We start from the raw sequence: 24624 nt of genomic DNA on the forward strand, positions 1-24624 counted from the left end.
GGACACGGGCAGAGCAAGGAAACGGCAGAAAGAGACCCCCGAGACGGAGCCCCGTGTCACTCACCTCAGCCAGGCTGGCCCGGCGCTCACAGCCCGGGGAAGGTCCTCGTCGGCCCCCGACACCGCCGCCCTCACGGGGGGCTCCGCGCCCTCACGGCTCCGCCGGCCCGAGCACATGCGGCCTCTCGCTGAACACCTGGGGCTGTCGCGCTCTCGCGGTCCCCGAGCCCAGCCGAGGCACAGACACCACCGGGGACTCCCTTTTACCCTCAGAGAGCCTCGGCGCGGTCCGTCCCTCACGGCCCTCGCGGCCCCTCACGGCCCTCGCGGCCCCTCGCGGCCCCTCACGGCCCTCGCGGCCCCTCACGGCCCTCGCGGCCCCTCACGGCCCTCGCGGCCCCTCACGGCCCTCGCGGCCCCTCACGCCCCAGGTGCGGCCGGCAGGGCCGAGCGGGCCCTGACGGAGCGTGAGGCGGCCGCGGCCGCTCCGGCACTGCCCCGTGTGTGTCCCGGCACTGCCCCGTGTGTGTCCCGGCACTGCCCCCTGTGTGTGTCCCGGCACTGCCCCGTGTGTGTCCCGGCACTGCCCCGTGTGTGTCCCGGCACTGCCCCGTGTCCCGTCACTGTCCCCAGCCCCGGTGCCCCGGCCAAGGAGCTGTCTGTGTGTGTGACCTGAGGCCCCTGGAAGGGACAGGAACCCCCGTGACTGGGGTTGGAGGCTGAAGGAATGGGGCATTCACCTGCTGCCCACCCCACAGCCGCGCTGGCCCCACCAAACGGCCTCTCCTTTCCAGCCGCATCATAAACCAGTAAGCCCTTGGAAAAACTCCCCATTTCCCTGGGCCGTGGTGGAAGCAGCAGCTGCCAAAGCTTAACCCTACAGTGCACTACGGCAGCAGCTCCACCTGCCCCGGGGTTTGACTGCCTGGCACAGTCTGAGTGTGAGGAACTCCAGGGGGCACGACAGCATGCAAGATACCCATTGTAGAATAGAAAAATAAGCTATTTACATCAACAGGCGTCATTATTTTATTTCATTTTTGCTTCATTTCAAAAATAATTAAGGGACACCATAACCAGCAGTAGGCACGTCAGTGGGGTTTGCAGTTTGAGTCTCTAAAGACTGGATCTCTCATGCCAAGTGCTGTTACAGGCACAGCCACAGCGAGCCACTGTTGGCTTCAGGATGAATATCTCCAAGGCATTCAGGGCCCCAGCCTCACTCAGCTGAAATCACTATTAAAACTATGAGTAGATTAAAAGGAATGCAGACAGGATAAAATAGGTGGGCTTCTAAACATTCCCTCCCTCCCTCAGAAGAACATTGGAAAAGATGCATCAAGCAACACGAGGAAACTGTATTTCTCCATTGTCTTAGTCCGGTATCTTAACTGTTCCCTGCCCACCTCTGTCCTCACCTGACCCAACACAAGCAGAAGCATCGTGGGAAGTGTGGCTGAAATATTGTAGCATAGGAAGGATCAAGCTCTGTAGCCTTTAGGAGCTTGTGAGCCATTCGAGTCAGTCCTGGTCACTGTAGTTTATGATTTCTTTTATCTACCAAACCAGAGCCACTTCCAGCTCAGCAAAGCAATCAAGATCACGCTAAAGAGTTCAAAGCATTAAAAACCCCACAGGATTGGTTCTTTAGGAACACAGGCAAGTGTCTAATCAGTTCAAGTCCTGCTTTGGACTGCAGTCTGCTCTGGGTATCACAAACCACAGGAGCTTGGCACATCATCCCCCAAGAGGAGGGTCTCCAGTTTTGTGATGTTAATCATTATTGTAGGGGTTTCTTGAAGAAGATACCCAAGGGTCAACCTGCTAGTGCAGATCTCGGGTGGTGCTCCGGGCTTCAGCGGTCATTCTCCGAAATTTCTGCAGGTAAACAATGATGAAGATAACCAAGATACCCTGGAGGAAGAGGAGGATGAAGAGACAGAGCTGAGAGAGGAGAGCCAGGCTGCAGTACCAATACTGGCACGTGGAGTTGACCTCGTCCTCTGTGAGGTAGGCAATGACCCGGTCCTGCAGGTGTGTCGGGGAGCTGCACCTCACATCCCTGTACAGGGTCCGGTTCTGCTGCCACTGCAGCCAGGAGCGCAGGTAGAGGATGTCACAGGTGCATTCCCAAGGGTTGCCCTGCAGGTAGACTACCTTGAGGCTCTTCAGGTTGTCAAAGAGCCCATTGGGAATAGAGGTGAGCCTGTTGTAACCGAGGTGGATAATTTCAGCTGAAGGACGGAAAGCCACGGGCAGGTTTGCTACAGTGAGGTCTTTTGAGGTGCAGTCAATGATGGTGCTGGTACACTTGCATGGCACAGGGCAGGTGGGTATCACGAGCGGGAGGAAGCCAAGCAGGGACAAGAAGAGAATTCCCCTGTTCATCTTCACCTGCAAACACTTCCCTGGTGAGACTGAATGAGGTGAAGACCAGGCAAGCAGACACCACACGCTCCAGGACTGACACCACAGCCCCGGGGCCTCTGTTGGCTTGTTCTGAGGATGAGTTCCCAAAGCTGGGGGAATTTGGTGTCCTTCACAGGAGTGTGAGAGCTCTGAAAAGAACAAAGTTAAAAGAGATGTGCAAAATCTTGGTCTCTCTTTACAGGAGAGGAAATGTTCCTGGTCTTCCAACCCTGTATTTGAGGAGGGATATGAACACATAGCTACTGGGAAGCTTGGCTGCAGCCATCAAATACATTTTCACTAGTCCTCCGAAGTGTACAAGAGCTGCTTGTATTTTCAGCATTAGTGAAGGTGAATTACTAGAGCAGCCAATAAAATTTCTGTCAAGGAATCAAAAACTAAAATGTGAAACAGCTCATGCCTTATCATAGCTCTGAATTACACCTGTAAGCAAAGCTTAGTTCATGCAAACTGCAAGAGGAGATGCAGAAATAAATCTACTGTTACCACAAGCAAAAAATTGCCTTTCCAGTTTTGGAAAGAAGTGATGAACAGTCCTAGGCCACAGAAAGGGTACTGATCACTGAGGGTGGAGGCCAGTGGAGTTTTCCACGGTAGACGCTGCTCCAGCAGGTGAATAATCTCCTTCTGGAGCTGTGGCTGTGCTGGAAGACATGGGTCAATGGGCTGTCTTTTTATTAGCCTCGTGCCACTGATGAACATGAGCTGCTATAATTCTGCAGAACAACTACACGTATCTGCAGCAAGGCAGGGCTTTGCTGTGCTGTCAGCCAAACAACGAGAAAAACCCAGAAGGCAACTGTGGACTTACCAGAGGAGTACAATGCCTGCTTTCCCGCTGGCTTTCCAACACAAGAGGAAGGTCTTCAGGCAGCCCAGCCAGTGCAGGAGTGTGAGCAGCTGCACAGCTGAGCTCCCGGATAATGCCCTTGCAGCTGGCTGGCCAGATAAGGGTCAGGCTCAGCCCAGGGGCCTCCCACACGAGGCCTTCCCCAAGTCTGTGTGTGTCAGCAGAAGCCGATCCTTCATGAGCAAGTCTTCCAAGAAACAGGAGCTGGCAGTGCCCACGTGTGCTGGGAGCGATGCTGACAGCCCTGATGACTGTGATTCTGGGCCCAGCACAAACACTGCACAGTCTCACTGCACAGTAACCCAGAGTGCACTTCAACCTGGAAGGTGGCACTACTGCTTGGTACTCCCTGAGCTCTGGGGCCTTTGGCTTCCCATCTCATCAGGAAAACTGCACTTGGCAAAGGGATGAGAACTAGCACTTCTCCAGGTGCTGACCCTCAGGCTTCCCTTGAAACAGGGACACAAATCTACTCCTACTTAGTAGTGTAAGATCTGCTGATAGAAACGAGAAAGACTGACACATGCGTTATTCTGAAGCTGCATTACGCAAACACTCAAACAGGTAAGTCCAAGGGTCAGAATACATTAGGTAGAATCTTGTGTTCTCATGGCCATCACACCCTCACAGACAATTCTGTGCCACCAGCCTGACCAGGCATTCACTGTGCTCCTTAGGCTAAGGCCACCAGAATTACGCTGTGAAACTGCTGCCCCGCTGAGCACAACTCTTACCTTGTGCTGTGCACATCACGGAGCAGAAAGGATGAATGCCCTGAATGTGCTCATGTTGAGGAGAACTGAGGGTGCAAACAGTGGCAGGATTTGGCCCCAGGAAAAATTTTTGATGCTCTAAAGAAAATTAAGCTTTAAATTTCTATGAAGGTGGGGCAGATCATTTCACTGTGGTGGGCAGGCAGAGTGGGAGAGAGATCTTAGGCCAACAAACCAACCCAGTTCTTCCTGCAGGGCACGCTTTCCACTTGGGAGCAGCTCAACTGCTACAGGTTAAGTTTGCTAAGCAACCCTACCTCGTCTCGTGCATTTGGTGCTGTGTTTATTCCAGGCAGGTGCTCAGGCCAGGTGGGCATGGAGCTGATCCAGAGCCAGGTCCACTGTGGCTCCGCATGCACAGACTTGGCAGCGCTCCTCTGGCTACTTACAAACTGCATTTCCTGGGGCTGCATCCTGCCCAGCTGCCCACTGCTGATCTACACACCACTCCTAAGGGAAGCCTGAAGACAGAAGAACTTGAGGATCAGCTTGCTAGCTTCTGGCACAAACAGGCCAGAAATCCCATGCAGGAAGTCCTGCCTGGAGCCTGTTCTGACAGAATTAGATAAAAGGAGAAACAGGGTGAGTTTTGCTCTCTCCTGCCCACAATGTATCACCAGTGCCGCTGAAGAGGGCTGAAAATTAAACAGAAAGAGGTTGGGTTTTTGAATGTATTTATTTCACTGATCAATTCAGGTAGTAAACATTAATAATAATAACAATAATCATTTAATAAAATGGATATGTTTTAAAAGGTTTCATTTTTCTTTGTTCACAATGACAAAATGTTCAAACAGAAATTTACAAAAAAATATAATTATAATAACCCAAGAGATGGAGAGGAAACAAAGAGCCTAGGAATGGAGCAGGGGGTGAGGAAGGTGCATGGCAGGAGCAAGCCAGCAGTACAGCACAGCAGAGTTTGGGAGGAGGAGCAGGGAATGCAGAGCATGAGGAGTGGGATCCCCTCCCTGGAGGGAAGGCATGCAGGGAGGCTGCAAGGACTGACAGCAGGACCAGCACAGCAGGACCAGCACAGCAGCAGCACACAAGGACTTCATGCCATGGCTCCATCCCAGCAGGCACAGGGGCAAGATGGACCGACAGCCCCCCTGGGGAGAGGGACACTGCCCTGGAGAGAGGGACACTGTCCCTGGAGAGAGGGACACTGCCCTGGAGAGAGGGACACTGCCCTGGAGAGAGGGACACCACTCCTAGAGAGAGGGACACTGCCCTGGAGAGAGGGACACTGCCCCTGGAGAGAGGGACACCACTCCTAGAGAGAGGGACACTGCCCTGGAGAGAGGGACACCACTCCTAGAGAGAGGGACACCACTCCTAGAGAGAGGGACACTGCCCCTGGGGAGAGGAACACTGCCCTGGAGAGAGGGACACTGCCCCTGGAGAGAGGGACACCACTCCTAGAGAGAGGAACACTGCCCCTGGGGAGAGGGACACTGCCCTGGGGAGAGGGACACTGCCCTGCAGCCACTCAGGCAGGACAAAGCTGGGCAGAGGCAGGGCAATGTGCCTGGGGTGCAGGATGGCAGAGGCAGGGCAATGTGCCTGGGGTGCAGGATGGCAGAGGCAGGGCAATGGGCCTGGGGTGCAGGATGGCAGATGAGGCTGTGCAGGGTTGGTGAGGGGAGGTGTTAAATTACTCTCCTATCCACACTTCTCACTGCCAGAGCCAAATGGCCAAGCTACATGTGTTCAGGAGTCTCTTTGCTTACTGTGTGACCTGATGCCACAGTACCCTTTAATAAACACATGCCACCTTCCAGGCACCTCCCTGGAGCCCCCAAAATCAGTCTCTAATCCCTTTCCAAGCAGCCCTCAAACTCTGGCACTGTAGGGAGCCTCCTACACGGAGATGTGATTTCAGTGGTACTACTGCCTCTCTGCAGAACCATCTCTGGTGCCCCACTCCTGGGTGTTTTTTCCTAAATGCAACTTGAACCATCTTTGCCAGCTGGTAGCCAAAGACTTCAGCTCTCTGTAGAGGACAGACTTGTGACTGTCAACTTGATGTAGGAGCCACGTGCACTGAGCTGATGGAGACTTCCTCAGAGGGACAGGGGCCGATCCACCCTCAGCAACCCCTCCTGCCTGGGACCAGTGTGCCTGTGCTCTCACCAGCACACAGCACCTCTGTGCACAGCCCACAGTAAGAGCTGCCAGCTGCTCTATGTCCTTGCTAAAGGGAAAAAGTCTCCTTTATCTTCTAGGAATAAATGTGTTTGAAGGAGGAACATCTCCAGATGGAAGGGCTCATCTGCAACAGAACATCCTCCTCACTAACAAGACTAGTGTAAGAAAAGAGGGGACAGGTAATTCAGGGTGTTCCCTGTTACACCAGCACAGAAAGATGAGAACTCAGTAGACCTACAGCTTTGGCTAAAAGCAAACCAGCTCCAGAAAACCTGGGAGGAAGGTTTGCAGCCACTCCACTGCTCAGGTAAGCACACTGCACAAAGAAAGGTTTGTTTCCTCCTTAGGCACCTTGGTCCTGCATGTTATTGAAGCCAAGCTGAATCCTTCTGCTCTCCTAGGCTGGCACTGCCACTTTTGAGCCCAAAATAGGGGAGAATGAAAAAACCCAACATTGTTGGACACTGCTCTTGCCCAGCTTGCACAGTTCTGCCAAAGGGCTTCTGCCCTCACTCTGCCCTTCCACAGGGTGCCAGGGCCTCTCCCCTGCCCCTGCAGCCCATGGCTAAGCACAGGCTCTGTACAGTGAATAACTGGAACCAGCCAACCTACTCACCACTGGACAAGCCCTGAACCAGGACTCTAAAGCCCCACAGAGGAATCAGACAAGTGCAGTGCCTAATAACAGAATTTAGGGCCTGGCTATTCCTGGCCAACACTTCCTACCCAGGGAGATCCACTGGGGAGATCCAGAGATGGAGGAGCAGATACAAAAGGGCAAAGGGGATAGAGGAATCAGCCAAGGAGCAGAAGGGTCCAGCCCATGGGAGAACTCCCTGGAGTCAGAGAGAAGAGCCAAGTGTCTCTCCCTCCAACAGCCCTGATTCCTGTGAGCGTGGCAGTGTTGCTGGCGAGCCCTGCCCTGTCAGGCACATCACACTCCAGGGCTCTGCTCTGGCTGGGCTAGAGTTAAAAATACTGCAGGAAGCAAGAACAAGACAGGAGCTGCTGCTCAAAAGAGTGCTCTTATCTCTGCCCAGCAGATCCACCAGCCTTCCCAGCATTAAGACAGGAAGAGCCTTGGACTAGGGAGGGGGAGAGGGGCTGAGTCCCAGGGGAAGGGCAGAAGAGCAAGTGCCAAGTCTGGTGGGCTGTGCTGAGCCCCATGCAGCGACAATCCTGCTCCTGCCACACTGAGGGAACACCTGCCTGGACAGGCAGCCTGCAGATCTTGGGTACAAGCCTACAAAAACTGCCCCTTCCCCCAGGAGAAGCTCAGAGCCAGCAATGTGCTCATGGGACTGCAAAGCCTGGAGACAGGACACAGGTCTGTATTTGGGGTTGGATTTCAGCCCTAGAGTTCCTACCTCCTGCAAAGCAGTCCTGACCAAGCACTCTGGCTGCCACGGTGCTTTTCAGAGCAGACACTGAAGACACACTGCAGCTGGATGACCAGAGCTAAACCAAGAGATACCCTCAGCCAGCTACTGCAGGGCCCTGGGGTTCATCTACCAACACCTCCAGCCTGCCAAGGAAGGAAACCATGGCAGTGAAGGTGCTCACTCCCATCAAGTCCTTGCAGGGAATAGACAACTCATCCCCTCTGCCAGAAAGACATAACTGGGAGCAGGAGAAGCATTTTCTTCTAACCAGCCTTGAGAGATTCAGTCCCTTGCTGCTCAGTGCAAATATCCTGGAGCTTCTTGATAGGAAGAACAAAACCAACCAACTAAACAAAAAACCCATAAAAACCTAGAGAGGAAACCAGGCAACCATCAGTACCCCTGAGCAGGTCAGTGCACAGAGAAACCCCCAGCCCCAGCTGTGTGGGCCAGAGCTGTGCCCAGGCTGGGAAGGCCGAGCAGGTCAAACTCACAGGAGGGTACGGCTGCCTTGGCAATGCTGGCCCCAGACAGGGGGAACAGGGACAGGGGCACAGCACCTCAGTTTTGAGTAAACACTTACGTGCATTGACACAGACAGTCTTGAAGTTTGTACACCAGAGAAACCAGGACTTTAAATACCAGAGCATTCCCAAACAAGAGATTAGTACACGGGAAAGGGGGATCTTTTTCTTTTCTTATTTTTAGGATGCCTTAGAGACTTCCCAGGCTAGTTTCTTTAAAAAAAAAAAAAAAAAGAAAGAAGGAAAAAAAAAAGAAACAAAAGCACATTAAAAAAGAAAGAAATACACTTCAGTAAACTGTTAAGTGAACAGCCTCCTCCATAAGCCAGCTGGCCGAAAAGCCAACATTGCTGCTAATAAATTAGAGGGTGCGGGTGCAGCTCTTGCCCACAAGTCTCTATACAACAGGAAACCTTTTCTAAACGTTCACAGCTCTTGCCAGGTCTCAGGTGGTCACTGGGGGATTCCCTCTGCCCTCTGGGTACCTGCCTCTCACTGATCCTGCATCTGCTGCTGCATCTTCTGCAGCATCTCTTGCATCCGCCGTAACTGCAGGAGACACAGAGGAGAGAGTCAGAAAGGGACCTGCTGATCCTTTCAGGGCAGCCCCCTGAGCTGGCCAAGGGATCCCTCAGGGAGTGTTAACTCCTGCATGCACAGAGGCACCTGCAGCTGGGCTGCAATTAGCTGCATTTCCCTGACAGGCAGCCCCAGCTTTCACAGCCTGTCCTGCAGCAGGAGCCGGGCTGGGCAGGACTGGGCAGGACTGGGCAGGACTGGGAAGGCTCAGGACAGCTCTCTGGGGCAATGCTGGAGAGACACCTTAGACTCCAGCTCCAGCACCAAGGAGGAACAGGCAAAACGGGTCTCACCTCCTCATCCTTCATCTTGATCAGCTTCTCTGTCTCAGTGTCTGGTGTTGGCAGAGGCAGGATAGGAATGGGGCTCTCTATCCTGTTGTCCTGGGTCAGCTTGCTAAAGAGACACAGAGAGAGGAGCGCGGTCAGTCGTGGGGCAGGCTTTGGTGTCACCACACAGTGACTGTCACTGCCCATGGCAGAGCAGCCAGCAATGCAGCAGCATTCACCCAGCCAGGTGGAAGGGCTGGGGGCAATCCAGCCCAAAGGTGTGGGATGCACTTGGATACAAAATGTGCCGAAAGGCAGTGACAGTTTTCAAAATACAAGTGTGTGAGTAGCTAACAGAAAATCCAAACCAGAGGTTTACACTGAGAGCAAACACAGAAGGGCTGATATTTCCAACCACCTTTTGTAATTGCACTGGCAAGCTGAGCAGAGATATTAACAAACAACTTATCTGGTCTCTTTTGGCTCTTCTGTCTGTGTGCCTACACATCACGCAGCATCAGCACAAACCATCAGCATCCCTAGTGCACCACATGCTCACCATCACCCTTTTTTCTCCAGGAAGATAAAACCAGAGGAACAGTTCAGTTGCTGCAGGTCTAGTAACAAAACCTGCCCTCCTATTCAGGAGGTGGGAGGCAAGAAACAGGCAGGGCACAGCAGTGTTGCTGTGAGGGCTGGGGAGATAGAGAAAGCAGGTGACTTTCTTCCAAAAGTCAGAGGAGCTCTCAGTAGGTGAGGAGGGGATGACAGTAGCCACTGACATCTGGGCCGAAATTGGAACTTCAAGATGTCACTTGCAGGCGTTCACCACTTGGAGTCACCGCTGCCTCATTATTGAGACAATTCCAGCCCTGGAGCTTGGGATCTACTCCCAAAAGGACTCTCTAGAAAGGGCCCTGTTCTGGTTCTTTGAGACTTGTTCACTGGCATGGTGTGAGAAATGGCACCAAACTGTAGCTTCTCCTAAGCTTAGCAATTGCTTTTTCACCGTGCTCTTCTTTTAATAGATACACAGCCCACCTAAACAGCAGCTGTGACACTGCTCACACAGCCCTAGCATTTAACATAGTTATTTTGGGACTCCACATACTCACTGCTGAAACAAACAGGCTTGTCTGCTATGCAAAAGGACTGGGATACGCTGTGTGTCAAGAGGATGTGCCAACCTGCACGTCGGCACACCCCAGGACTGCTTCTTGCTGAGGCACAGCCACTTCTGCTCTGGCCCGTGGCAGCACAGACACCTTTCCATGGCAGCACAGACACAGCACACACACCCTGCCATGGCAGCACAGACACCCTGCCATGGCAGCACAGACACCTTTCCACGGCAGCACAGACACCTTTCCACGGCAGCACAGACACCTTTCCACGGCAGCACAGACACCTTTCCACGGCAGCACAGACACCTTTCCATGGCAGCACAGACACCCTGCCATGGCAGCACACACACCCCACCATGGCAGCACAGACACCCTGCCATGGCAGACAACACCCTGCCATGGCAGCACACACACCCTGCCATGGCAGCACAGACACAGCACACACACCCTGCCATGGCAGCACAGACACCCTGCCATGGCAGCACACACACCCTGCCATGGCAGCACAGACACCCTGCCATGGCAGCACAGACACCTTTCCATGGCAGCACAGACACCCTGCCATGGCAGCACAGACACAACACACACACCCTGCCATGGCAGCACAGACACCCCACCATGGCAGCACAGACACCCTGCCATGGCAGCACAGACACAGCACACACACCCTGCCATGGCAGCACAGACACCCCGCAGGGCCGGCAGGAAATGAAGGGGCTGGTCCTCAACAGAGAAGCCAAGACCTGCGTCTTTTGTCATGTGTATGTCATGTGTTTGACTTTTGTCACCAGTGTATCAGTCGTGGAAGGGAGAAGGAAAACCAGAGGTCTCAAATGAGAAGCCCATTTGTGTTCTCCCTTCTGTTTTCTGATCACTGTGACTAAAACCATGGAGAATCAAATGCAATGGGAAGACAATGCAGAGAAATCTTTGGAGACGTGTTGTCTTACTAATTGCCTGGGCTTTGTTGTCTGAGAAACAGCAGCGTCCCAAGGGTCATGCTGTCACTTGGACAGAACTGCAGAACACCTTCCTCTTCAGCAGTGCACACAGCTATCGGTCACCAGAGATGGTTTATCCCATTTTATTAGGCTGGATGTATTGCACCCAGTGCCAGAAACAGCTCTCCAAAATAATCTGGGAAACATGCTTGGATTTGGTACTTTAGTCCCCAGTGCCCCCACCCAGGCTGCAGCCCAGCACGTCCCCAGCGGACCCACAGCCCCCTGACCCATGAGCTGTTGTGAGACATCCCTCCCACCGCAGGGGGCACCCACCTGGTCATCTGCTGGATGCACTGAGCGCGATAGTTCTCGTAGTGGACGTCGCAGGTGACGTCCTTCAGGTCGTGCATGTGTGTGCGGATCAGCATGTTCCGCAGCTTCACGAAGTCGCAGTGCGCCTGGTTTTCCACTGAGAACCAACACGGAGAGTGTTTGCACGTCACACCTCACCAGCTTACTCCAGGAAGCCCTGGCACCCAGGCTGCACTAAATCCCCACCCCAGGGCTCCCTCCTCATCCTCCCCACCCTCCCCTCCACTGCCCTGGCACGGCCTCCACGATGCTCTGCAGTTCCCGATGCTGAGGCCAGGCTGCTGAAGTCACTGTGTTCCCAGGACTTTTTCTGGGTAAAAGGATTAATTAAGCATGAGAGAGGACCCCAGGTACACGGGATGTCGCTGTTGCAGCTGGCGCTGCAAGCAAACTGCCTGTCTCATCAGAATTCAGGACTTCTCATAAGGCCCCTGCAGACAAAATGAGCCCGAGGGGCAAAGCCAAGAGCGGGAGGGAGAGCTGAAAGAGCTGCTGTTGCCATGGGCAGCCTGGCTCCAGACAGCACTGTGGGAAACGCTGTGCCTGCCACGGTGATCTCCCTTCACCTCCCCGCGGGGCTGGGGGAGCCAGCTGTGTCAGGCACAGGCACTCACAGAGCTGATCCTACTGCCAAGTGCCAGCATCCCAACAGGCCCAGTCCCCTCTGGAGCCAGCAAAGGACCAGAGCCAGCAGCTGGGCAGCCAGCACCACCAGCCTCGAGTGCACACACAAGCTTTTGGGATCTAAAGCTGCAAGGCCTAAAAGCAACAAACCAGCATGAGGGAGTCAGCAACAGCAGCAAAAGCCATTCCAGGGCTTTAGAAAGGAAGGAAGTTGGAGACAAACACAGCCTCCAGCCCAGCAACTCCAGGCCTTACAGGAGAGGCAGCAGAGGAAGGAGTGCAGGAGGGTTTAGCATTGTTCGGCTGAAGGCAACAGCTTCTCCCTGGAAACTAAACGGGCAATACCTGCCCCCTTAATAAGAAGCCAAATCCTAGTGCACAATAAAGCCCAGGCATTCTTCCATTCACACTGGAGCCTCTCTTCAGCCCGTCGTGGCAGGGTTATTATTCACTCCCAGTAACAGACCTCCCGAGCTGGTCCCTCTGCCTCGTGATCCCCGCACGTGCCAAAGGCGGCACAGACAGCCCAGCTCTCCCTGCCACCCCTGTTGTCAGTGCCCTCTCCTCTCAGTGCCAGCTCCCAGACCGCAGGCTTACCTTCCACAATGCCCCAGGGGTAGAGCCGTCCTCGGACTCGCTGGCCTTTGGCCTCCACCACGGTGTTACTGCCGATGACGGCGAAGGGAGCGCTCTCCTGGAAGCAGAGGCACCGCTGAGCCCCTCGCCCCCCGCCCACGGCCCTTCCTCCAGGGGCCAGGTCAGGCACCGAGGAACAGGAGGAGGAAGGTGCCGGTGGGAGAGGATGTCCACACGTGCCACCGAGCAGGACACAACTCAGCTGGCAGAGAAAAGCCTCAGGCACTGGGATCTACAGGCAGCCTGATTGCCAGCCGGACCTCAGCTGCCCTGGGGGAAGCTGTGTCTCTGCAGGTACCTGCAGCCCTTCTCTGAAGGGAAGCTGTGCAAGGAAGCCAGAGCAAAGAGGCTGGGACACCAAGCAAGGGGGACAATGTAGGGGAAGTCCAGGCAAGAATGTACAGGCTGTGCTCCTCTCTGCTCAGAAGGGAGTCAAAGCCCATTGCCCCCTCTGACAGGAGAAACAAGGCCATACTTCCTGCACTCACAGGGCTGGCTCAGCTTGGGAGGGGTCAGGACTGGGCTGCTGGGGCCTCCAGACATGCCTGTATGATCATGTGTTCCCCCATGCACCTTGTGTGTCACAGTGGTGTCTAATCACTCGCAGCTCTCCTTGCTGATGGCATCACTCCGAAACAGGTGCTCAGAAATGCTGTACAACCCAGCCTTTATCTTAAATATACAGGCTGGAGTAGATGGAGGACTGACACTGCCTGCAGGGAGAGCAGAAGTGCCATGTCTTCATGCCACACTGGACTTCATGGCACCAACAAGGACATCTGCACCTTCTCCAGGCCACCTACCACATGAGCCAAGGCTGTTCCCTGGGTCTCCATAGCAAAGGCCTTTGGCACACACAGGGTAGCTCTGGCTCCTTCTGGAGCAACCCACATATCCATGGAGTCTGAATTCCCAGCCCTCTGCTGAGCGGGTTCCTTACCTTCAGCTCTCTGTCCTGTTGCTTGAACTCTTCATCTTCATCGGAGTCACACTCAGGAAACTGGTACACTTTAATGCCAAATTTGTCAATCTCCTCCCGGATCTGTGTCCAGGCAAGACAAAACCAAAAGAATTTAAAAGTGAACAATACAGAAATACTGGGTTTATTCTGTTTGTGCTACCAGGGGTTTGCTAAAGCCTACAGATAATAAAAAGATTTGATGTTTCTTCTAGAGCTGGCCTCTCTGCTGACACCACTTCCCTCTCACAGCAGAGCACTGCTGCAGCTACATTTGCAGGTACTGTCTGTGCACAGATGTATCTGTACACACAGACCAGCTCTACAGACATATAAATACATACCTACCTGTCTCCCCTCCCTCCTCAGCCCTGTAGAGAAAGGGCACCTCACCCTCTCCTTTAGCTTCCGGATCTCAGAGGGGATCAGGCAGTCGGCTTTGGCAATCAGGGGCACGATGTTGACCTTTTCATGCAGAGCCTTCATGAACTCAACATCCACAGGCCTCAGCCTGCAGCAGGGATGAGGACAGACACAGTTAGGAAGGGCACACTGGGCAGCTCCCCCTGCAGCCTCCCTCCCCCACTGAGCACAGAGTGGAAAGGACAGCGCTGACACGAGGGCCTGCAGCAGCACTGGGACTGCCCTCAGCTAGGGCTGTACCTTCAGGAAAGCCATCTCCAGTTTCAGCTGCTGAATGCCTCACAGAGACACAGGCTGGGTATTGGCTCCCCTGAAGGCCAAACACTGCCCAGCCACAGCCTGGGGTCTCGCTCCAGCTGTCCTGTGCCACGGGCAGCTGGCACGGCCCCTGCACTGCTCGGGCTAGGCTGACATGTGAGCCAGCAAGGGGCAGGGACAAAGGCAGCTAAAACTCCCTTTCCTGTGCATCACTCAGGCTCAGCTAGATAGGAACATGCAGGTCTGCGTGGCATTGTTTCTTCTGATGTCCAAAACAGGCTGCAAGGCCTGAGGGAGATCTGCTCTGCCTGATCACAGGCAGCCTGTCATGCCTGCGAGGGACAGGGAGTGGTGCGATGCTCAGCCGAGGGAGAGCATCCAGACAGCTCTTCTCCTGTGCCAACAGCCCTGCCAGTGGACAAGCTGCTATAGGGCAATCCTGGGGCACAAGGGACTTCCCTCTGGACTGAGTCACTCTCCAGGCCTGGAGCGTGGGCTCTCACCCGTGCCCGAAGGGGGAGATGAAGTAGAGGCAGCAATGCACTCGGTTGTCCTGGATGTTCTTCCGGTTGAGGCCACTCTCATCACGGAAATACTGCTCAAACTGCTGGTCAATGTAGTCGGTGATGGGCTTCCAGCTGGGAAGAGAATTCAGTCAAAACAAAACCATGAGTTCAACAGGACAGTGTCTCCTAGAGACTCAGAAGCCAAGGACTCTAAGGAAAGCAGCAGTGCCCTGCTCACCACTCAGTGTTGTTAACAGCATCTCCAAAGCCTGGTGTGTCCACTATGGTCAGCTTCAGCTTTACACCCTTCTCCTCAATGTCCACCGTGTGCTTGACGATTTCCACTGTTTGATTGATTCTCTCTTTGAACAGGAACACTGAGTTAAAGCCAGGCAGTAACACTGGGGATCCCCTCTCACACCCACAACAGGCCCGCTCCCTCCTTATCATCCAGCACAGGGACTAACATGGGTCTCAAAAAACCCCAATCATCCTCTAAGGAGCCTCAAGGGAGTGGTACTGTGGAGGCCAACAGCAGGCAGACAGACTTCAAGAAGACACCCAGACCTCTGAAGTGCCTGTAGCCCAGCTGTTCTGAACATTTGGTCCAGGCTCTGGGGAAGGGCAATCCCTACCACACTCCAGCATCCAAGAACTAAAGACAAATCTGAACATCTCAGCCCAAAGGGTTAGTGCTGCTTTGCAGCCTCATCTTCCCTTCATAGGATAGAGGAGGCCTACAGCCAAAGCCTTTTTGCTGGAATAGCAGTGCCTCTGCAGACACAGAGGAGAGCAGAGCCACAAACAAGAGGGCTGGGATCCAGATGAGCCTGTAGCTGCTTCTGAAGCAAGGAATCAAAGTACTAGTCCTCAAGAGAGCCCCATTCACCCTCTTTGTCCCCAGCTTACCCTCTGCATTGAGGAGCTTTCTGTCCTTGTAGAGGTCTGTCAGGAACAGGCTATTCACCAGCGTGGATTTGCCCAGACCCGACTCTCCTAATTGACAGAGCGCAAAGGGGAGGAGGAAGAAGCAAGCAACATGACCCTCTAATTGACTTACAAATGAAACTGAATGAGGCTTTGAATCCCGAGCCAGAGGAAGTGAGAGAGACGAGCTGTCAGGAGCTATTTATTGGCATTACATTTTTCCAGCAGTGGGAGGACTTTTGCTGCAAGATGTCTCAATCCTTGTACAAATGTGATCTCCCAGCTCCCCCACCCTCCCTCTCCTTCCTTTCCCCTGGTCCCTGTCTCGCCCTGCCCTCCCCACCCAGAGCAGTCACTGCTGGCAGAGCAGTTTGCTGGATTGAGTTGTGCGGGGTCAGGAGGGGCCTGTTCCTCCTGGGGGAACTGCCACAGGCTGGGGAGGAAAGCACGGCCTGAGACAAGACCAGAACAGAGCGAGGGCAGGACCCAGGCACTCTGGGAGCACCTAAGGGAAGTGAGGACAGCTGGTTCCCTCCACGTCCCCACCCCGTGGCCCATGGGCAGCCTCACCTGCAACCATCAGGGTGAAGTCGAAACCCTTCTTCACGGATTTGCGGTGGACCTGGTTCGGCAGAGTGGCAAAGCCCACGTACTGCTTCTCATGGTCCTGCGGGGCACAGGGGATGGCAGCAGGTCAGGCGTGCCAGCCCTCCTGCTGGAGCGTCACAGCCACAGGGAGCGGGACTCAGAGAGCACCTGGGGCAGAGCCAGGGGCTGCAGGAGAGGCCAGTCCCTGCCCTGGCTGCAGTGTGGGGCACACAGCTCCTCTGGGCTCAGGGACTCTGCCCTTCCCACAGGTGGGCACAGAGGGACACCTGCTCCCAGCCACAGCCCTGCTCAGCTGCTCTCACAGCAGCTTCCCGGCACAGAGCACAGGGGAAAAGGCACATCCCACCATTCCCAGGAGAGAGCACTTCTGGGGCTGCTGCTGACACACAACCTCCCTCTCTGTGCTTCTCCTGCACAGTTGAAGGTACCCTTCACAGCAGGGTCACCAAATGCCACCTCTCCCCAGGTCATTTCTACATCCCTCCCTCCAGAGGCACACCAGGTACATGACAGAGAGCTCTGTAATTAGCACCCTGGGGCTTGTGGTGTTCTGAGCTGTGTCTAAAGGAAGATGCAGTGGCTCAGCTTCTGCTTGACCTGAGAGGGGATTATTTCTTGCTGTGTCACAGCCACCCCTGGCTGAGTAAGAGGAAATCCTGAATAATCTCTTGTGTTATTTCTGAAGAGACTGAAGTTTAAGGGAAGAGGGAAGATGTGGAAATACTGATAACACAGCTGAGATACTTTTGGTGAGGATATTCCATTTAGTATTACAGGGGTGTTACCTCTGCCCAAGCACCCCCAGCCGCAGCGCTGTCACTGCGTGCTCCCACAGCCAAAACCCAAAGCCACCCCACAAGCCTGGCACATGCTCTGTGCAAACACACTAAGCCACTCACAAATGCCTGAGCTAGAGACACGACAGACTCCACTTTCCAGCATCACTGACAATAATCATACCCCTGTGGATCCAGAGAAAAATCCACGGAGCCAGGAGCTCCTCAAAAACAGCCCCAGCTCCCACTCAAAGATCACCTGCTCTCTCCAGTGACCTGACACGTGAATTAGTACTCTGTGCTAATAAAACCAGAGCTGAGGTGCAGGGTGTGTTTCTCCTGCTTTCTTTGGGTTTTAACCTGGATGACTAAGGGCTGGCAATGGAGACTCTGGGGAGCTGAGCTCTGGTGCAACTCCCCTTATTTCTGCCAGGTGCAACTGGCTGAACCTGATCTCTTGTTTCTGTTCAAGCCCAACCAGGACACCGTGGATTTACCATTCCTCTGGCTGCCTCCCCATAGCTCGGTGGAACCACCACCTTCAAAATGAGCAGATCCCAGCTGGTGATGGACACTGCCCTTTGCCAGTGACTCACACAGTCATTCCCCTCACAAGAAAGGAAGGTCAGTGCTGAGCCCAGTACCAAGAGAGGAGCTTCCCTCACTGTGGGAGGCAGCCAGAGCTGCAAGGGGAAAAGCCCCGTCCTCAGCCAAGCCTCCCTCTGACAGCCATGGACGCACTGCAGAGCCCTGTCGGGGGCTGATGGTCAGTGTGTCTGCCAAGGGCAAAGGCAAGAGATCAGGGGGAATTGGAGGAGGGAGCCCCTTCTTACAAGAGCCCTCTCTCACGGGCAGCAGTGTGGTCCCTGCACCATGGCCAGCCTTGATCCACAGTTCTTCAGCAGGGCTTTGAGGTCCCCACTGTGTTCCTATCCCAGCCGTATTCAGGCACTGCGACAGGCACGTGCCGCTGTCTCTGCCAGCGTGCCACCAGCAACAAAGCACTTAAGGAGCCCAGGGAGCCTCCTGAGCCATGTGTGCCCTGCTCAAAGCTCTACACCACTCACTACCTCCGTTAGGCCCAACAAGGGCAGTATATGCAGTGCAACTGTGCATGGGATGGAGAACACTGAAGAGAATGCCGAGGCCTGGGAGGGCTACTGAAGGAGGCAGGAGGCTTTTTGGGTTGTGAAAAGCTAAACTCATTAATTAGATGAGAGGCCTGGACTGAGGGAGTTCCTGGAGGCATCACTGCCCCCTCGTCACAAGCCAGCTCCCATCAAGCTGACACAGGCCAGGACAGCTGGTCACAGCACCGCGCTTCCCTTGCCAGCTCCAGCTGTCGGGAAAGGGCCCGGCCAGCCGAGCCAGCGGCATTCTGAGCCCCTCTCCCCACCGCCAGCTCCGTGGTGCTGCCTTTGTTCCTGCTGGCATCCCGCTCCCACATGCCTGGAAACGTGCCCCATGCACCACAGCAGAGGCCACCCAGAGCAGCGGCCAATCCTGGGGACTGTCACAAACCAAAGCCCCGCAGGCCAGAGCAAACCACGCCTCGAGACGTCCCTCAGCACACACTCCTGGTTCGCCGGACATGACAGCAACATGTCACATCCTCACATCCTCCACGGGCTGCCAGGCAGGCAGTGCTCTCCCTGGGAGCCCAAGCCAAGCAGCAAAGCCCTGGTGGGTTCAAGCCCTGTTCCTGTTGGGGGACAGAAACATTTGGGGTCTGTTGCTCAGAGGAGAAGCTATCCTGGTACCAAGGTGTTGGCAGTGCTGTCTGTACCTCCAAGGCAGAGCATGCTGCACAGCCTCCATCACTCCTGTCCTTCCCAATACCCTCCTCACCTTTCTGGTGGAGATGCTTTTTAAAACAACCCAGGACTCGTGACTTCTCCATTCAGCCAGGGGATAAATGGGGCCTTCCTGGGTATATTCAAAAGGGCTAAAATTAAACATGATGGGACCGCAACAAATATGAAGAATAGCCCCTATCAGGGTCTGGAGCAAACCCCAGGAAGGATGGAGCTGTGCTAGGATCCTGGTACTTCTGGCTCCACTTCTTCAGGGAAGGGGCCTGTCGGTGTCACAGCCTCCAGCACAAGCCATCCAGCCCCGGCCCGGGCGGCCCTTCCTCCGGCCGGGCACGGCCGCGCCTGCACGACCCAGCCCAGCTCTGCGGGACAGCCAGACCCTCCGCCTGCTTTCACTGCACGGAGCTGCATAAATTCGAGACGCAAACAGCCACGGGGCATCTGCCGCGGACATCTGCCGCCTCGGGCCTGGGGCTGAGACCGGAGCCTCGGCAAAGCCACTCGCCCACCAGCACTTGCTGCAGAGAAGGAACACGGGCCAGCAAAGCACAGCATTAACACGCTGCTAATTAATACAGACCGGACTGCGTATGGGCACACAGCGCTGACTCCCGCCCTGAGCCCCCCCAAGCGCACAAACGCCATCCACAGAGGGAATCACCGCATCAAATAAGCACACAACAATGTCGCCCATCTCCCAGCTGCGCCACTCGCCCCTCGGCCCCGCTCCCGCGGGGGCTGCTGCCCTCCCTTCTGCCGCCGCCATCCCTCCCTTACCAGCGTCTTTCCGCTCCTCCGCTCCTCGGAGGGCTCATCTTGTGCCGCACACGCCTGCTCGGGCACCATCCTCCCCCCCCGTGTCCCGCTGCTCCCCGGATCGCGCAGTGCTATAAATACCTCCCGTACCTTCAGCCGGCCCGGGTGGCTCCGCGGTGCCTGCGGCCGGGGGGACAGCAGCCGCTCCACCAAGCGCTCCTGCAGGATGATCGCGTCCATGAGCGCGGCTGGCAGGACGGACGGACAGACAGCCACCGCGGGCCAGCCACGGAACCCCAACCCATGTGTTCCCTGCCAGCCTCCGCCAAATCCATGCGGCAGCCCCCCCGCCCACGCGTGCACACACACGCGGGGCTGGCTCGGCTCGCCCGGTGCCGAGGCGAGGCGAGGAGGAGAAGCGAGGAGAGGCGAGGGAAGGCTCCCAGGCAGCTGCCGGGATTTCCTGCCTCCGCCTGTGCCGCGGGAGGAGCCTGCGGCAGGACAGGACAAAGGCCGGGGCGGCCGCGGCGATGTCGCCGCAGTGTCCTGCGGAGGGGCTGCCACGGCCCGGATGCTGTCCCTGCCACGAGCCCGACGCCGCCCGACAGATGGGCTCATTCAGCTGGGGATTTCATTAGATATCCTGCCTGACGCGGCCGAGACAAAGGTTTGCTGGAGGAAACCTGCCCTCAGCAAAGATGTGCTGATTATGGCTGCGTGGGTGAAGGTCGCAGGGGTCCAGAAAGCTCCCAAAAAGCAGGGCCCAAACGTAGCCCCCAGATCGTAGTCTTGCTTGATGTGGATCTGCTTCCACACGGTGCAGGTTCATCTGTTGTCCAGACAATTGCAGCCTCATCTCTGAATCCAACTGGAATAGCAAAACAGATGTATTCTGGACCTTAAAACCACTAAAGCTTTGAAGACATTTCAGAACAAAGAAGTATCTGCGTGTTTGTTAAGCAGACAAACCCAGCACACCACAGAAGTAATTTAAACTTCAAGTCTGGGTTCTGAACCTACCTATAAGATCTGCTTTCCACCTTTCTGTGCAGCCATAGAAACCAGCTGGGGGGGTAATACCACAGCATGTATAATGAAGTGACAGGAGATGACGGCACTGGTGCTGCTGGAGGAACCTGTCCCTTGCCAAATGGCTTCCTGAGCAACTCTGCTCACCAGCGGGAAGGACACATTCAGCCATACTCCTGCCTTGCTCCCAGAGCTCCCACTGCTTCTCTGGGAACTGCAGGTCTCTGGCACTGGCTCCACAGAGCACCTGATTTGCAGGGTCAGCACTGGTCACCCTTGGGCCACAACGCGGTGCCTCCAGCCTGCACCCCAGGTCTGGCTGACCCTGGTTCTGCTACAATGTACTGAGCCATACAAGGGCCAGTGGCCCCAAGTCTCGGAGCAGCTGAGAGAGGAAAGGTCTTAGAAATATATCCCACATGCTGAAAAAAAGGAAAGAAGAGGGAAAAACCCCCAGTGCTTTCCCTATGCTGCCACCCTGTAAGCTGAGGGAAGGCAGCGTCACAGGCACAAGGTCCTAAAGGCTGAGAAAAATAAATGGAGGAGAACTGGGAAACACTTCCAGAGCAGGAAAACTCCCACCATACAGCAGCTGTCATACCACATGCACAAAGCTCTTCTCCAAACCACCCTGCTCTGCCAACAGTGTCCTTAAATTACACCCACTGGGTTTTGCCCCCAGTTGTTTCTGCATGCAGCAGAAGGCCTGGACTGAGATCCAGGAGTGGCAGGAGTTGCCATTGCTCAGAACACGTCCCCATTTGGCAGCTCTACCCCTGCTCTGCAGTACTGCTCCATTCTTTGGGGAGCTGACAGCCCTGCATGGGTCTCCCAGCCCAGTGCCAGGTCAAGCCATGCTCATGACACCTTTTTTTCCTTCCCAGATTCCCAGCAGCTAATCCTTGCTTTCCTGGCCAGAGGACTCAGCGCTGGGGCCTGCAGCTCCACAGGAGCGAGGAGCAGTGTCGGTACCGCGCTGCCTGCACTGGGCAGCACGAGCAGTGGCTTGTGGCTCACCAAAGATGCATCTCACGTGAGATAACAGGAGGTTTCACACCAGTCCTTCTACACCATAAACCACAACAGCTGCAAGCAAACCTTCTCCAGCCCCCATGATTTTCATGGCTTGGAAAACCCTTGTCTGAGGGCCACAGGCCACACAGCCACCAACCACAAGTATCTTCTAAGTGCACATGGAGATGTGCTGTGTCCCCACGAGCCCACTGCACCAAATCAGAGCATTCCTCTGAGCTGGGATCACAGATCAGCAATGATTTAGTTACGACAAAATCACAGTGTTGTTCATGGTCCCAGGAGCTGTGCTGACAGTGCAAAGGAACAAGGAACTACTGTCTCCTGAGTGCCTTAAGCTCTCACACATCATGCATGCTCTCAGGACGGGCAGTCAGGGAGGAATTCCAGTCAGAATGCCACGTCTGCGAACTCGGAGGGCAGATTAGGAAAAGAAACTCAGAAGAGTAGGTCTTGGCTACAGAGAGCATCTTAAGGCTGAGTGGCCAATGCAATGGCTTCCAAAATGATGAAGGACACTCAACTGGTCCCAGACTCAGCCTCTTCTGTCCCTCCTAGAGATGCTCATCTTGCCTCCTCAGAGTCACCAAGCCATAAATGACAGACTCGTTCGTGTCCCTCAGATGTGCCCCATGACACTCCCGGAGCTGCTGGCTCAGGCTGGGCTGTGCAAACTTCTCAAAGACAGATGAGCCACTCTTGTTTTGCCCCTGTCCTGATTACACTCCTCTCTTTCCACACAGCCCCTGGAAATGCCCAGTGTAAACCCTGGCCTGCTCCTCCAACAACAAATCAGATGTATGACATCCTCAAGACAGGAAAAACAGCACATCGGGCCTGAGCAGCAGAGCTCAGCAGAGAAAATCTTTGCCCCTTCAATATCTAGAGCAAAACCTACAATGTTCTCTTGCACTGGCACCTCTAAGCTACCCTCCAGGTAGGTGTTAGCAGCAGCACTCAGGGGTGAAGTGGAAGTCCAGACTGTCAGAGCAGAGCCTGGCCTGGCCCCACCCTGCCAAACAGTCAGCAAGGGCTTGGGGTGCATCATCCCACCTCACGGACCAGTTCTTCTCTGTCAAACTGTGACAGCAGAGAGAGGTCCCCCACCCACAGGGAAGCTGGTTTCTGGCAGATATGCTAAGTCATAGGGGCTGCAGTGCTCAGGCTCCATCCCTGGTGAACAACAAGGAGCATGCCATGGAAGGAAAAATCTTCAGCCTGATCCAGACAGACGCTCTTGAGCGGCACAGAGCTGGGCAACAGGAACAGGGTGGCACCAGGGATGCACCCAGCCAGGCTGGCCTGAGCAGAGCAGCTGCGAAACTGCAGATCCATGGCTTGGCAGGGGCAGCAGAGCCATGGAATAACAGCATTTATGTTTTTTCCTCTGAAGCAGACAAAGCTATTTTCAGAATTCCCCACAGAAGGGCAATTTTCTTCCTGGCTGTTTTCTAGGACAACGGGAAGGGCAGTTCCAGAGGAGCTGTTTGCTCAAGTTGAACAGGAGCAGCAGCAGGCAGTAAAAGCACTCCCAGCTTGGACCAGGCAATGGAAGATGAGGAACTGCAGATATCTTCCTTGCAGGTGCAGAGCTGGGAACCTCCAGGACTTAGTTCCCACCTTCTCCTGCTGCCTCCTCTCCCACTCCATGGAAAGTCAGTGCTGACTTCAGATGGATGAATCTCATGGGTATCACGAGGTCTGAACTCTGCTGCTCCATCACCAGCAGAGCTGCACACTCACCCTGAGGCTCCTGCTGGCCTGATCCAAGGGAAAATGCCTTGCTGATCTAAACTCTGATGATTAATTTAACCTTGAACTTGCAAGCTCCATGTGAGTCGCTACTGGAAGCATCAGAGCCCTGACACTTTAGCCAGGCTTCATTCTTTGATGCTCAAGGAAAAGCAAGATAGCAGACCAGAGATGAAGCAATCCCAAAGCACAGGATTAATACCCTGTACATTCAGTGCCACAAGCACAATCCACACAGCAACCAGATCTTGTCTTTTCTTTTACCTACCCCACAGGTCAAGATTTAATTTCCGCTCAAGGATCACTGCTGTTTTGTCACCTAATCCCTCCAGAAATCTATCGAATTCCATTTCAAAGGTATTTGTGCTCCCTGCTTCCACTTGAAGTGCCTCGTGCTTCCCAAGAAGCACTGTGTGACTCATGCCATGCTTCCACTTCCAGCTCTCAAAAGGGACCAACAACCATAAATTGCCTCCTGCTTGTTTAAACTCGTGACTCGCTCTGGAGTGAGCTCACAGCGCTTCTTACACCCATCTCCTCATTCAGGACAATCTGCACGGTGTAACCAATTGGGCAGGCGTGGAGCTGGCTGGATGTCTTCCCAGCTGGGTCGCAGGGGGTGCGGTACCAGCGCGTTCCACGCGAGGGAGAAGCCGGCCCGCGGAAGGGCCGTGTGGAGCCCGGAGCGCCCAGGCGGCTTCCCTGGCCACGCAGACATCAACGTGCAGCTCAAACCTGCCTCCCTCCTTGCTCCCACCTCGCACGGGGTCACAGGCACTGACATCTCTGACTGAGAACGCATTCAAAGCCTTAGCACAGGGCAGAGGTTTCCAAATTTAGCCCGTTCAGACAGGAGGAGAAACCAAGTGGCGCAGGAAGGTCTGCGGCAGTCTCAGCACCGCCACTGCTCATCTCTCCCCCTGCTTCATCCTCCAGCTCTGCAGCACAAACCAGGCTTAAACAGAATCCCAGGCTCTCAACTCAAAGCTACAGCTGGGAAAACCAGAGAGAGGCAGAGCAGAGCCCTGCCAGCTCTGGGAAGCCAGGAACAGCAGCACTTGGGAGACAAACAGGTACACATTGCTCTGTGGCACAGAAGCTGGCTGGGCTTGGAGCTCTTTGGCAG

General features: G+C 54.9%; 2 protein-coding genes across 6 annotated transcripts in view; both read right to left on the reverse strand.

The window, feature by feature from the left end:
- Positions 1–1005: 1005 nt before the first annotated feature.
- On the reverse strand, positions 1006–4567 carry GP1BB (glycoprotein Ib platelet subunit beta). Its single transcript, XM_050318834.1, has one exon. It carries the CDS (start codon positions 2665–2667, stop codon positions 1825–1827), a length of 843 nt encoding a protein of 280 aa, XP_050174791.1. The 5' UTR covers positions 2668–4567; the 3' UTR covers positions 1006–1824.
- A 143-nt stretch (positions 4568–4710) lies between these two features.
- SEPTIN5 (septin 5) overlaps positions 4711–24624 on the reverse strand; it is a 40931-nt gene continuing 21017 nt past the window's right edge. For 3 of the 5 annotated variants that reach the window (XM_050318829.1, XM_050318828.1, XM_050318826.1), the window contains 10 exons: positions 16301–16397; positions 15713–15799; positions 15042–15165; positions 14801–14935; positions 14010–14127; positions 13599–13700; positions 12620–12716; positions 11360–11495; positions 8983–9085; positions 4711–8659 (listed from right to left, as the gene is read on the reverse strand). In XM_050318829.1, the coding sequence (XP_050174786.1) occupies positions 8603–8659; positions 8983–9085; positions 11360–11495; positions 12620–12716; positions 13599–13700; positions 14010–14127; positions 14801–14935; positions 15042–15165; positions 15713–15799; positions 16301–16310 (969 nt within the window). In that variant the 5' untranslated portion in view covers positions 16311–16397 and the 3' untranslated portion in view covers positions 4711–8602. Of the gene's footprint in view, positions 8660–8982; positions 9086–11359; positions 11496–12619; positions 12717–13598; positions 13701–14009; positions 14128–14800; positions 14936–15041; positions 15166–15712; positions 15800–16300; positions 16398–19706; positions 19813–19835; positions 20146–24624 lie in introns of those variants that run through there. The other 2 variants (XM_050318825.1, XM_050318827.1) reach the window with 2 other exon arrangements.

This window comes from Myiozetetes cayanensis, unplaced genomic scaffold (assembly GCF_022539395.1).
Source record: "Myiozetetes cayanensis isolate MyiCay16 unplaced genomic scaffold, myiCay2020 scf21, whole genome shotgun sequence".
Taxonomy (NCBI): Eukaryota; Metazoa; Chordata; class Aves; order Passeriformes; family Tyrannidae; genus Myiozetetes; species Myiozetetes cayanensis.

What these genes read in the sequence shown, in the direction of transcription:
- GP1BB (XM_050318834.1), bottom strand. Translation starts at nt 2,667, where the DNA reads ATGTGTTCATATCCCTCCTCAAATACAGGGTTGGAAGACCAGGAACAT.